Source organism: Eptatretus burgeri, chromosome 17, assembly GCF_056783735.1.
Source record: "Eptatretus burgeri isolate ZD-2024b chromosome 17, Ebu_testis_v1, whole genome shotgun sequence".
Classification (NCBI taxonomy): Eukaryota; Metazoa; Chordata; class Myxini; order Myxiniformes; family Myxinidae; genus Eptatretus; species Eptatretus burgeri.
In genome coordinates this window covers 27,111,583-27,126,334 of record NC_140977.1, presented here as the reverse complement: position 1 = coordinate 27,126,334, position 14,752 = coordinate 27,111,583, and the positions used below count along the sequence as shown (strand labels likewise).

At 40.6% G+C, this 14,752-nt stretch overlaps 1 protein-coding gene across 7 annotated transcripts in view; it reads left to right on the top strand.

The window, feature by feature from the left end:
* Nucleotides 1–14,752, top strand: part of LOC147009607 (uncharacterized) — a 100,942-nt gene that overhangs the window by 33,260 nt on the left and 52,930 nt on the right. For 6 of the 7 annotated variants that reach the window (XM_085862425.1, XM_085862426.1, XM_085862428.1 and 3 more), the window contains one exon: nucleotides 454–516. The exons of the other annotated variant lie outside the window; for it this stretch is intronic. In XM_085862425.1, the coding sequence (XP_085718551.1) occupies nucleotides 454–516 (63 nt within the window). The remainder of the gene's footprint in view (nucleotides 1–453; nucleotides 517–14,752) is intronic. 7 annotated transcript variants of the gene reach the window in all.

Here is a 14,752-nt window from a genome sequence, read left to right as displayed (position 1 = left end):
TCGACTGCGAGCCAGACCTAATCGCCAAACATCAGTGCCTGATCTCACTAATGCTTGTGACTGAATGGAAGCAAATCCCCGCAGCAATGTTCGAACATCTCGTGGAAAGCTTTTCCAGAAGAGTGGAGGCTGTTATAGCAGCAAAAGGGGGGGGGGATAACTCCTTATTAATGCCCATGATTTTGGAATGAGATGTTGGACGAGCAGGTGTCCACATACTTTTGGCCATGTCGTGTATATATTACAAAGACATTAGTAGACAATGGACAAACACGTATTCTTTTTCAAGTTTTCATCTGGGTTCCCTGCATCATGATGATAACTTCAGGTTAACCTGTTACTATTGTTGTTAGGCTTTCAGATGGCAACATCAACAGGCTTACCAAAAGTTATCTTTTAATTGAGAAACTCATCAATAAAAGCTCGTTTTGTTTTAATGGATGTTTTTTTCAGATCTTATTGTGAAAGTGAAGGTGGAATCAGAGTTTGTGGACAATGTTTCCTCGCAAGTCAAAGGTCTGCAACACAACATTGTGCACGTTACCGTTTGATGATTTGTTCAGGAGGTATTTTTGTTGGAAAAATCCGCTGCAATTCGTTTTGTTTTTAATCTATTTTATTGTAATTGACTTTCCATCATCTGGTTGGCATAAAGAAAATAATAAACATGCACAAAGTTTTTATGCCATTGGTGAAATTTTCCACAGAAAATGGCAACAAGGTCATTTTATGCATAAATTTTTGTTTTCTTGATCGTTGTGAGAAAAGTTTTCCTTTGTTATCATTAGAAACCTCCACTTTGGTCTATTTTTCATTCATATCTTGCATTACTGGCACTGAGATATCAAACTTTGTCATCATTCATATGTAGCTTGTGGCTGCGGGTAAGCATCACTTCTTGCGGGACTTTGGTGGTGCTGCTGACACAGTGCCCCGTGTATGTTAGAGCTGTGTTACATATGCCACATGGAGGCAGTCTCGTAATGAATTGCCCCCTGGCTTTATCAGGACAGGTCAGGTCAGGTATGGGAGCATACGTGCCAGAGCAGCGCGTCGCTGTGTCCACTTTCCGCCGGTACTCCAGGGGCCTCCGTCTGGCCATCCCCCAGGCAGATGCCTGGTCCATCCCAATCTCCTTGAGATGCCGATCAACCTGCTGCAACCACGAGGCACGTGGTTGGCCCATTGGCCTCCTCCACTCACGAGACTCCCTCGCTGAGAGAATCTGGTGAGCAGGATCAGCATAAGGAAAACGAGCCACATGTCCATACAGCCGCAGCTGATGCTCAAGGACTATGCAGGTAACAAATCTCATCCGAGTCTCTCTCAGCAACCGCTCGTTGGACACAAAGTCCGACCAGCGATAGCCAAGGATTCTCTGAAGAGACCTCGTACCAAAGGAATTAAGTCTCCGTCTCAGATCCTTGGTCAGAGTCCAAGTCTCACATCCATAGAGCAAGACTGGAAGCACCAAGGACTCAGACTTTCGTCGTCCCGCACAGGTACCGGCAGCGCCACTCCCCATTATCCAGTGAATCCATGACTCCACAGGCCCGACCCAGACGTCTATTGACCTCTGACTCACAGCCAGCAGAGACATGAACAGCAGAGACAGCAGAGATATTGTGCATGCCAGATGCGTTGTACCAAGCGCCACGAATATGCATGTCTGAAGCGTTGTGCTTCACTACAAATGCAAGAAGTGTCGTGCTTTGTTCCATGAATAGGTGAAATGCAAGAAGGAAGAAAGACTGATGTGGTGAAGGGAATCCAATCAGCCAATAGGATTAATGACCACAGACATACCTAATGTGCTTCATAAAATAATACGCGGATGCAGTGGTAATGGAGAGGGATGCAGATAGACTGAGGGATGACCTACCGGCTGTGGGGTTGAAGGTAAGATCGATGGGGTGAAGAAGGAATTGTTGAATTCAGCAATGGTGGCTTGAAAGAAGGGTTGAAAGTAGCACAGGAGTGGGGGTTGGGGGATGACATCACACAAGGGGATACACAAATTGATCTCAACGAATGTCCCCCCAAACTCTCAAACAAGGGGCAAAGGTCTACCTCCACATATACTTATGAAATGACACTTTCTCAGGTCTCATTTATGTACATGAATGCTCTCCCCCAGGTTACTGTTCCAAAATGATTACAATATATCTATATATACAGTGGAGAGAACAAGAATTTGATACACTTCTGATTTTGCAGGTTTTCCCACTTACAAAGCACGTAGAGGTCTGTAATATTTATCAGAGGTACACTTCAACTGTGAAAGACGGAATCTAAAACAAAAATCCTGAAAATCACATTGTATGATTTTAAAATAATTAATTTGCATTTTATTGCATGAAATAAGTATTTGATACATCAGAAAAACAGAACTTAATATTTGATACAGAAACCTTTGTTTGCAATTACAGAGATCAGACGTTTCCTGAAGTTCTTAACCAGGTTTGCACAGAATGCAGCAGGCTTGGCCCACTCCTCCATACAGATCTTCTCCAGATCCTTCAGGTTTCGGGGCTGTCGCTGGGCAACACAGACTTTCAGCTCCCTCCAAAGATTTTCTATTGGGTTCAGGTCTGGAGACTGGCTCGGCCACTCCAGGACCTTGAGACGCTTCTTACGGAGCCACTCCTTAGTTGCCCTGGCTGTGTGTTTCGGGTCGTTGTCATGCTGGAAGACCCAGCCACGCCCCATCTTCAATGCTCTTGTTGAGGGAAGGAGGTTGTTGGCCAAGATCTCGCGATACATGGCCCCATCCATCCTCCCCTCAATACGGTGCAGTCATCCTGTCCCCTTTGCAGAGAAGCATCCCCAAGGAATGATGTTTCCACCTCCATGCTTCACGGTTGGGATGGTGTTCTTGGGGTTGTACTCATCCTTCTTCTTCCTCCAAACACGGCGAGTGGAGTTTAAACCAAAAAGCTCTATTTTGGTCTCATCAGACCACATGACCTTCTCCCATTCCTTGTCTGGATCATCCAGATGGTCATTGGCAAACTTCAGACGGGCCTGGACATACCCTGGCTTGAGCAGAGGGACCTTGCGTGCGCTGCAGGATTTTAATCCATGACTGCGTAGTGTGTTACTTATGGTTTTCTTTGATACTGTGGTCCCAGCTCTCTTCAGGTCATTGACCAGGTCCTGCCGTGTAGTTCTGGGCTTATCCCTCACCTTTCTCATGATCATTGAGGCTCCATGGGGTGAGATCTTGCATGGAGCCCCAGACCGAGGGAGATTGACTGTTATCCTGAACTTCTTCCATTTTCTAATAATTGCGCCAACAGTTGTTGCCTTCTCACCAAGCTGCTTGCCTATTGTCCTGTAGCCCATTCCAGCCTTGTGCAAGTCTACAATTTTGTCCCTGATGTCCTTGGACAGCTCCCTGGTCTTGCCCATTGTGGAGAGGTTGGAGTCTGATTTATTGAGTTTGGACAGCTGTCTTTTATGCAGATAACGAGTTCAAACAGTTGCAGTTAATACAGGTCATGAGTGGAGAATGGGAGGGCTTCTTAAACACAAAACTAACAGGTCTGTGAGAGCCGGAATTCTTACTGGTTGGTAGGTGATCAAATACTTATTCCATGCAATAAAATGCAAATTAATTATTTAAAAATCATACATTGTGATTTTCAGGATTTTTCTTTTCGATTCCATCTTCCACAGTTGAAGTGTACCTATGATAAAAATTACAGACCTCTACGTGCTTTGTAAGTGGGAAAATCTGCAAAATCGGCAGTGTATCAAATACTTGTTCTCCCCACTGTATATACATATACAGGTAGTCGTCGACTTGCTACCGCGATCGGTTCCGACCGACCAGTTGTAAGTCGATTTGGTCGTAAGTCGGCCAACCTTTATTTTTACCTTTATTTATAGTGTTTTGGCCGATGCAAAAATTACCGTATGTATATTATACTGTATAATGATATAATAATCATCTGTATGTCATATTTTATTAACATTTTCTTTGTTCAAGTCAAACACTGCACTACTACAGTACAATTGGTTTAATATTTGCAAAAAAAATACAAAAATACAAAAAATACAAAACATGTTATTGGTCACTCGTGCTTCGCTGTGGATCGTCAATGTTACCGTCAATGTTATCAGCTCGGGGTAGCCGGAGTTGTTTTTTTCGTCAACATGTTGAGCTTTGTCTGAATTGTTTGTTTCTTTTTCTCCTCGTACATTTCACGATACGGACGAAAAACATCGTGTGCCATCTGTTTGATCACCTGCATTTTCGTAGTGAGATCAATGGGCTTTCTTTCCTTCTTGGCAGGTTGAGGAGTAGAAGATAATTTCCTCTTGGTAGACATCTTGGGGATGACATCTTGAAACATCTTGAGACCACGCTAATGGCGGGTCCTGGGACGGAAACTGAGCAGTCTGAGTGGGCGGAGACGTGGAGCAGTCTGGTCGTAAAGTCGTAAATTCGAAGTCGTAAGTCGCATAGGTCATAAGATGACGACATACTGTGTGTATATGTGTATATATATATACACAGTGTATATGTGTATATATACACAGTGTATATATATATATATATATATATATATATATATATATATATATATATATATATATATATATATATATATATATATATATATATATATATATATATATATATATACATACACACACATACAGTATACACAAAATATATATATATATATATATATATATATATATACATATATATATATATATACATATATATACATATATACACACACGTATAGTATACACAATATATATATATATATATATATATATATATATATATATATATATATATATATATATATATATATATATACATATATATGCCTGGTATTGGCGTAATGGTTAGGGTAGCGGCTTGGGATCCAAAAGGTGCTGAGTTCAAGCCCTGTTGGCCACTTGAATTAATACACACCAGGAGGTTGACTCAGCCTGTCATCCTTCCGAGGTCGGCGAAGTGAGTACCAGTGTACTGGGCCCGGTGTATTCCCCGGTTAAAATAGGTGTACCATATCCCTGTGTCGTAAGAGGCGACCAGGGTTGCGTCAGGAAGGGCATCCGGCGTAAAACCTGTGCCAAATCATTATGCGGATCATAACGGATGATCCGCTGTGGCGACCCCTAACGGGAGCAGCCGAAAGAAGAAGAAGATATATATATATACATACATACATATGAAGACCACAAGCGGAAAACCAGAGATGTCACTTTTTATAAATTTCAGGCTTATTGCACCTACCAATAGTTGGCAACATAAGGTTTCCTCTCACAATATTACTTTAACAAATAACCAGGGGTGTCACATAATTTATATGGTATAAAGTTTAGCCGTGCAATGAAAAAACAAGTGTTGTCAAAGCTGAACAAGTAGAAACCCAGAGTTGTCAGTGCTTTACTCCTGGTTATCTCCCTTTCATTCATGTTAACTGTTCCACCATAATATTCAGAGTTGAGAAAATAAAAAAATGAAAGGTTGTAAAACTTTCACAGCATAAACTCTGAGCACAACAATGGCCTATTTGGTTATATCATGGGCTCCGTAGTTGGTGCATATCGTGGTTCAAGCCTGGTCAAACCTTTATTGTGACTTTTATGGGACCCACGCCGTGGCTTAATGGTTAGCGCGTCTGAGTACCCATCCTCATTCGATGTACCCACCGCCCAATCAACCTGCTTCGGTATATGAGGAAGTTACATGAGGTGACCGGCTATCGCGAGGGTGGTTTATCCTTGGTTTCCTTCCGGTTTTCCATCATATTAAGTAGTACGGAGTAAGAAATGGAGAATCCGTCATCATATAAGCGAAATACCCTTGAGTATGGCGTTGAACACCAATCAAACAAAAAAACAATGACCGTTTAATGTTGAAAAAAATAATCTGTGATCACCAAAGTCATGTAATGTATGCTAATAACCAACAAGCATGAATTTGCTACACATCCTGGGTTAAAATTGCATGGCAATTATTAAACAAGGGAATAACCAGTGATGTCAGTTTGCAAGATTGATTCGTTCTTTGCTCTTAAATTAAATAACACAGAAGCTTGGCAAATGCGACATGCTTAATTTGATTGGCCAATGATCACTCTTCCTTTTACTGGAAAAGAAATCTACGTGACAGTTATTAAACAGTGCACCAAAGTCTTGAAACTTTGTTTTTCAGTTTCTTCAAAATTGACTTATCCTGACATCTCTAGTTTTCCCCTTGTGGTCTTCATCTGTATATATATATATATATATATATATATATATATATATATATATATATATATATATATATATATATATATATATATATATATATATATATATATATATATATATATATATATATATACATATTGTTGCGAATTCGCGCCCGCCGGCGTGCGGATGGCCTCGTAACTCGAATCGCGGCACGTCGCCCACCAGAAGGACAATTCTGTCGTGACCCTCTCGGACCAACGCCGGAGCTAGTCATGGGTGGGGGTTTAACCTCACCACGATCATGCCAATTGCCCACCCGCACAGGATAGGGTTGCTCGCCAAATTCGATCTACCTAAGTACCTGCGCGAATGGTCGACTGGGCGATCGTACCACGCCACAGGTCGACTCAGGACACGAACCGCTTAAGCGGTCCGTTCCGTGCTACAGTGATAACCGAGCGGTGTTATCGTAGGCCTTGACGGTTCCGATTAATTACCGGGATGTTGCACCCACTACGAACCCCTTACGTGAAGCAGGATGGAGAGTCAATCGAGAAAAGACGAAGCGAAACGGACACAGTTCAACAAGCAAGCATTTTATTCCGCGGCACATGGAAAGCACGTATATACAGCCATACAGAAACAAAATGCACATAAAGCAAATGTAATACAACCGACTAACACGTACACACGGCAACACTTATACAGTTTTACTTCACAGACGGCGCCAACACACACTTACACTAAAGCAAAAGAAAGAAGCCACCCTCACAGACAAGGAGGTGGACAGGCCCGTAGGCCAAATGTGCGCGGGGCCTGGAGGAGCGGCCAGGTCCGCGAGACCGGGGAGGTCTTACCCGCGTCCTCGTGACGCGTTGGCGGGCAAGCCGCAAAGTGTCCGCGCTGCTGTGCCCCGACTCCGGGCCCCTGGCGTGCTTGTTGGCACCACATTTGGGGTGGGGGAGGAATGGAGCCCCCTTTTGCACTATCTCAGCACGGGGGGGAAGGGGAAATTGTTGATGCCCTGGGGGAGGGGAGTGGCTGGCTGTCTTGGGTCCCGCGACGAGACGAGCGATCCCCCACACCGCAACCTCGTCGCCGACCGCTGTCCTCCTTGCCTCGGACCCGAGCTCCCTTGCCTGCAGCTCCACCGCGCGCACTCGACTCGACTCCACCAACGCAACGCTCCTTGTCTCCAAAAGCAACTTCTCGACGACACACTCTCCTTCCAGTTCCACACTTTCCTCCGACTTCAACTCAAGCCCCCGAGTCGCCTTCCGTTCGCACCTTTATAGCTCTCAGGAGAAGCCGATATGCAAATTCCAGGATCAGAACGCGATCGAAGGCAGGGCCACGCCGCCCCCCCCCCGGTCAGCCATTGGTCGGGCAAAAATTGGCGTGAACCTACCCTGATCCTAAAATTTGCAGAGCCCGACATGGACGGAATTCACCTGCACGCGCCTGGAGGCGGGGCCAAGCCGCCTCGCGCTTTCCCATTGGATGGAGGGAAGTGGGCATGAGGCGTTTCTGATCTGAATTTTCCCCTCGGAAAGGCCGCCATTCGCGCTCGTGGCTCGGTGCGTTTGGCACCAATCGCCGAACGGGCCCGAGACAGCCCGACGTTCATTGTTCACACGTGGTGCGGGAATGGCCGTAGAAGCGATGATGTGGGATGAAGTTGTGAAGGTAAAGGCGAAGGTGGTGGTGTGGCGTTGTTGTAGTGTGGTTGGTGCTGTGGTGGGGATGGCGTGGTTGTTGAGATGCTGTTTGTTTAAAATAAAAGATAAAGAAAAACGACTAACTCAAAGAGTTGCAGCCCGGATGGATCACATAAATTCCCTCTATACAACGGGTTTGGGCTAACTACACATGTACCTCTGGAGATATCACACCTGAGGGCCCTTTATGGTGTAATGCGAATTTCCACAGCCGTAACACTATATACATATATACATATATATATATATATATATATATATATATTGAAAGTAGCAGAGAGTTTGGAACGGATCGATGGGGTATTGAAAGAAGAATTGAAAGTAGCATGGGGGTGGGGGTTGGGGGATGACATCACAGTAGGGGATACACAAATTGATCATGTGTATATATATATATATATATATATATATATATATATATATATATATATATATATATATATATATATATATATATTTTGTTGCGGATTCGCGCCCGCCGGCGTGCGAGCGGCCACGTAACTCGAATCGCGGCACGTCGTCCACCGGACGGACAATCCCATCGTGACCCTCTCGGACCAACGCCGGGAACTAGTCACGGGTGGGCCTTTCGGCCTCACCACGATCGTGCCAATCGGCCCCCCGCGTGGGATAGGGTTGCTCGCCAAATTCGACCTACCTAAGTACCCACACGGAGGGTAGACCGGGCGATCGCACCTCGCCGCAGGTCGACTTCGGACACGGGCCACTTTAAGCGACCCGTTCCGTACTATCGGGATAACCGAGCGGTGTTATCGTCAACCTCGACGGTTCGATTAATTATTGGGCGTATTTAGCCCACGACCAACCCTTTACATGAAGTAAGATGGAGATTCAATAAAGGAAAAGACGAAGCGAAACGGGAAAAACAGTTCAACATAAGGCACATTTATTCTGCGGCAAACGGAAAGCACACATGTACAATTTTACACCAAAAGCAAATGTAAAAGTAGAAGCACAACAATTCTGCACAAAAAGCAAATGTAACAATGCAGATCTACTACCGACTACCGAGCACATGGCAACACTTATACAGTTTTACTTCACAGACGGCGCCGACAACACATATAAGTAGGGTGGATTTACTGGTTCTGGCTCACTTTTCCCCATGTAAATGAATGGGGGATTTTCAGCGATTCGCTTTTTTTTCCCTAAAAATAAAACCCCCTTTTTATCCGTTTTTTCCTTGCTGTGCAGGGGTTTAGCTTTTTGTGAGGCAATGTTTTATGGCCGGATGCCCTTCCTGACGCCAACCCTGGTCGCCTCTTACGACACACAGGGATATGGTCACCTATTCTAACCGGGGCATACACCGGGACCAGTACACTGGCACTCATTTCGCCGACCTCAGAAGGATGACAGGCTGAGTCAACCCCTTGGTGTTAATTCAGCAGCCAACGGGGCTTGAACTCAGGACACTGGGATCCCAAGCCACCACCCTAACCACTAAGCCAACACCAGACTTAACCAACATCAGGCTTTGTAGGTATATATATATATATATACACAAGTTATTATATTATATATATATATATAACCAGGCTATCCCAAGGTATATTTATTTGTCTCCCCTTTTAACCTGGAGGTTGAACAGCTCACTCATTGAACCTATAAAGATTTGTTCATTCTCAAATTCCTTCAATAGTTTAATTTTCTTTGCACAATAATCCCCATCTAAAATATTGACAAATAAAACATTTGAATCTTTATATTTTTTAAGATACTCCTTTTGTGCCATTACGAAATGATAAACTTCTCTTAATGCTCTTGTTTGACCACCTCCTGAGCCACATATCATTTTGAGATTATAGTAAATTGTTTTTTCATTGTTCAATTGATAACCGTCAAAGTTTTCAGTCCATTCAAGGATATTCATTTTTTTCTTTACATCCTCTAACTTACTAGTTTTTAAATTGATTCGCTTATTTGTTTTATTTACCTTTGTTTTAGTTATTTTTTCAATAAGACTTATTTGATATTTTTCACATTCATTATGTTTTCCATTTATATACCAAGACTGAGATTTTCTCCACTCTTAATTTGATTAATACTTGGTTTGTATTAAAAACACAATCTATTCTATTCACTCTATCATACAATATCCATATGGAACACAATCTATTCCATTTTCTAAAATAAATCTCTTATCATCAAAGGCTCCTAATGCCTTTTTATTTACTTCTTCACCTTATATGTTATGTTTATAACTTCTTATTGTATTCATTTTCCTATATTCTTCTTTCTTATTCATCAAACAATTATAATAATTTCTAAAAGTTATTCATTTCTTTATTACATATTTCTTTATTCCCTTTAACCTCTTATCAATCTGACCACCATACTTATAAGCATATGCCTTTGCTCTCAATCCAATAAACTAACTCATTACTTTTCCACCCAACTCATCCTTAAACTTACCAATAACCTTTTCATTCTTTTTGGAAAATAACTCACTCTTCTTGCTGAAATTACTTGTATCATATACTCCAATATTTTTCTTCATATCTTCATAAACATCAGTTTTTATATCTAGGATAAAACTATCAGTGTCCATATACAACAATGAAACATTTTCACCATACTCTTTCTTTAAGTCATTATACAAATAATCATACATCAATATCTTTGATAAATCAAGAACTGCTGTTCCAATATAAATTGGTTTATCCATTACAATACTTTCCTTTTTCATATGAATTGCAGAAAAGTTCTCTGAAAAAACCTCTTCTCTCTCAAAACTTGGTTTATTTATCAATCTCGAAGCTTCTTTCCAAGATGTTGCGAATCTAATGTTTTGCCTGTTTCTAACATTTTCCATAGTCTTTCCAAATACAGCATTATTCATTAATTTATAAAAGTCCCCTTCAAATTTTACTTTTGTATTTGCTCTCATATCTGTATTGAATTGAATATACTTTTTCACCCAAGGACTTTGTTTAAATTTTAAAACTCTATGAATTTTAGCTACTCTCAATCCTTCTCTCAAAAACTGTTTTAAGCTTCTCTGATGCAAAACATATCCCTCTTTATCATAGAATGTTGTTAATAACTTTTCTGTTGATTTACCTTTAATATTAAAACTTTTATGATAATCACTTAACCATTCTTTCTTTGGGGCTTCTTTCTCACATGCAAAAGGAAGATCTTTATGCTTATTATGAAGATCACTCGGGTACCTCAAATCAACTTCAAAATAATAACCTTCTTCTTCCTCATTCAATTCCTCTTGAGAAGAAATAACAATATTCATCAAAGCCTTTTCATAATCCTTTTCTTCCACCCACTCTAATTTACCATAAGGCAGAGATTGAGACATTGCCCATCCATACAAATTATTAGCATCAAAATACATCAAATAATTACTATCTTTTTCACTATCATAATTTGGAAGATATTTATTATTTGCTTTAGCATATCTTTTTGAAGATACTTGTGATATTCCACCTCTCTTGGACTTCTCAATCATCAAAAGCATATCAACATCACTGATTAAATCTATATCTTGTTTTGTCATTTTCAACATTGCACTCCAAGCTAAACCAGGAGCTGTGAAATAGTGGGCAGGATCTAATCCATAACAATTTTTATTATGAGAGAGTGATCTAAAAGCTTCAAACACATCAGCTAACAATAAAACATCTGTTTTTAGATATAAATCATGATATTCTCCAAGGTTCTTTATCTTAAATATTTTCCATATTTCTTGTGCGTGTTTATATTCCTTATCATTTATCTCTTCTTCATAAAGGTTATTATAGAAACTTTCTTTTGATGGAAGTTGTGTTTCTTTAAATCTCATAAATGAATCCATATAATCATAAGGATAAATTCCCTTACTTGTAAGAATTTTCTCTTTACTTTGAATTTCATTCCTTGTTTGAATTTCCTCTCTCGTAAGAATTCCTTCTTTGATCAGAATTTCATCTTTAATCAGAATTTCATCTTCAGTTAGAATTTCTTCATTAATTTCCTCATTAATTAGAATTTCCTCTTTACTTTGAATTCTCTCTTTAATCTGAATTTCCTCTTTAGTGAGAATTTCCTCTTTTGGAAAGAATGAATTAAGATTTGGAAAAGAGTCCGTGGAGCTTAGATTTGATGCGAGGTAGGCTAGTGGTGTTCCCATAAACTTGTAAGAATCAAGAAACCTAATACGAGTTAAAGGTTTTGTGAATATCATTTTTGTAAATGAAATATACTTTTGACTTGTGTTTGTTATGGCAGAAATATTCCCTGGTGTTTTTGAAAGTTCATTTATAAATAGATGTGTATCATAGTTGACGCTGTTGTGAAGAAAGACTGGAATAAAAGAAGGTAATTTATAATTAAGATTACAACAGGAATGAGCGGGACCTCTATATTTACCAGTAAGATGACAATGATCCCTAACTTTAGACTCCTTAATTTCCCCCTCACAAATATGACAGATATTGTTCATTCTAAATTCTAATTTTTCTTCTTTGGTTAATTTCATCGGTTCATTTGTTTCTTTCATTAATTTAGTGAGTCTTATACAATCCTTTTCTAATCGTTTTACAAACTCTTGTGAAGCTTTTTTTCCACGATAATGTTCAAGTTTGTTAAATTTTTCTCCAACAGATGATTTGATATAATAACAGAAACCACAAGGAATATGTTTTTGATATTTATTTGTATATGATTCTTTTGGATTAGGAGAAGCAGTATTGATCTTTTTAAGGATACACTCAAAATCAGCGTATATCACAAATGGGTGCATGATAGATTTATTATAATCTTCAAAAGAAATCTTTTCACCAGGTTTAGGCATTGTAATTACAGCTGATTTATGATTACTACAATATTTTGAATGTTGTTCTAATCGTTCTTTTGTATGAAATGAATTAAGACATCGCTTACAAGGATATATTTTGTTTGCTGTTCTGAATACCTGAGAAGAGATTAATCTTGATAAATTATTGATGTATGTGTAATGTGAATTCTTTCCAACACTAAAATATAAAAGATCAATGTGTGTTTTTTTGCAATATATAAATGATTAAACCAAGTATTAATCAAACTAAAGAGTGGAGAAAATCTCAGTCTTGGTATATAAATGGAAAACATAATGAATGTGAAAAATATCAAATAAGTCTTATTGAAAAAATAACTAAAACAAAGGTAAATAAAACAAATAAGCGAATCAATTTAAAAACTAGTAAGTTAGAGGATGTAAAGAAAAAAATGAATATCCTTGAATGGACTGAAAACTTTGATGGTTATCAATTGAACAATGAAAAAACAATTTACTATAATCTCAAAATGATATGTGGCTCAGGAGGTGGTCAAACAAGAGCATTAAGAGAAGTTTATCATTTTGTAATGGCACAAAAGGAGTATCTTAAAAAATATAAAGATTCAAATGTTTTGTTTGTCAATATTTTAGATGGGGATTATTGTGCAAAGAAAATTAAACTATTGAAGGAATTTGAGAATGAACAAATCTTTATAGGTTCAATGAGTGAGCTGTTCAACCTCCAGGTTAAATGGGGAGACAAATAAATATACCTTGGGATAGCCTGGTTATATATATAATATAATAACTTGTATATATATATATATATATATAATATAATAACTTGTATATATATATATATAATATAATAACTTGTATATATATATATATATATATATATATATATATATATATATATATATATATATATATATATATATATATATATATATACCTACAAAGCCTGGTGTTGGCTAAGTTTGGTGTTGGCTTAGTGGTTAGGGTGGTGGCTTGGGATCCCAGTGTCCTGAGTTCAAGCCCCGTTGGCTGCTGAATTAACACCAGGGGGTTGACTCAGCCTGTCATCCTTCCGAGGTCGGCGAAATGAGTGCCAGTGTACTGGTCCCGGTGTATGCCCCGGTTTGAATAGGTGTACCATATCCCTGTGTGTCGTAAGAGGCGACCAGGGTTGGCGTCAGGAAGGGCATCCGGCCAGAAAACATTGCCTCACGAAAAGCCAAACCCCTGCACAGCAGGGAAAAAACGAATAAAAAGGGGGTTTATTTTTAGGGAAAAAAAAGGAATCGCTGAAAATCCCCCATTCATTTACATGGGGAAAAGTGAGCCAGAACCAGTAAATCCACCCTACTCATATACTCAAAGCAAAAGAAAAAGGGACCACCCTCAACGATGAGGGGGGCAGACGGGCCTGGGGCCGAGACCGCGTCGAGCCTACCCGTCTGGTGATGAGCCGCAAAATGGCGGTGGCGCCCCGACTCCGCGGGCCTCGCTGGCACTGCCTGGAATGGGATGGGAACGGGGCCCCCTTCTCACACTATCTCAGCGCGGGGGGAAACAGGAGGGGGTTGTTGATGCTCGGGGGAATGAGGATATCTCGCTGGCTTGGGTCCCGCGACGAGCGTCTCCACCGCGACCTCGGTCGCGTTACCGGCCTCCCCTCTCCGCAGCTCCCCGACTCTGACACGAGCGCCCTCTCGACTGCCTTCGCCGCCGCCATAACTCTCCAACTCTCCACTCTTCTCAACTCCGTCCAGCTGCGTCCAACTGCTTTCCTCTTCTCAGAAACTCTCAACTCTTTCCAACTTAACTGCCAACTCTTCCCAACTCAACTGCCAACTCTTCCCAACTCAACTGCCTTTTTGGCAAGCGAATGCGGCCCTTTATAGCCCCCGGGGCTTCGCTCCTTCACCTTCGACCCTTCACCTCTGGCTGGCTCCCCATTGGACAGAGGAAAAGTGGGCGTGAATGATTTTTGATCCGCGAATCTGCATATAGCGATTATACTCCGACGCACCTGGAGGCGGGGCCAAATCGC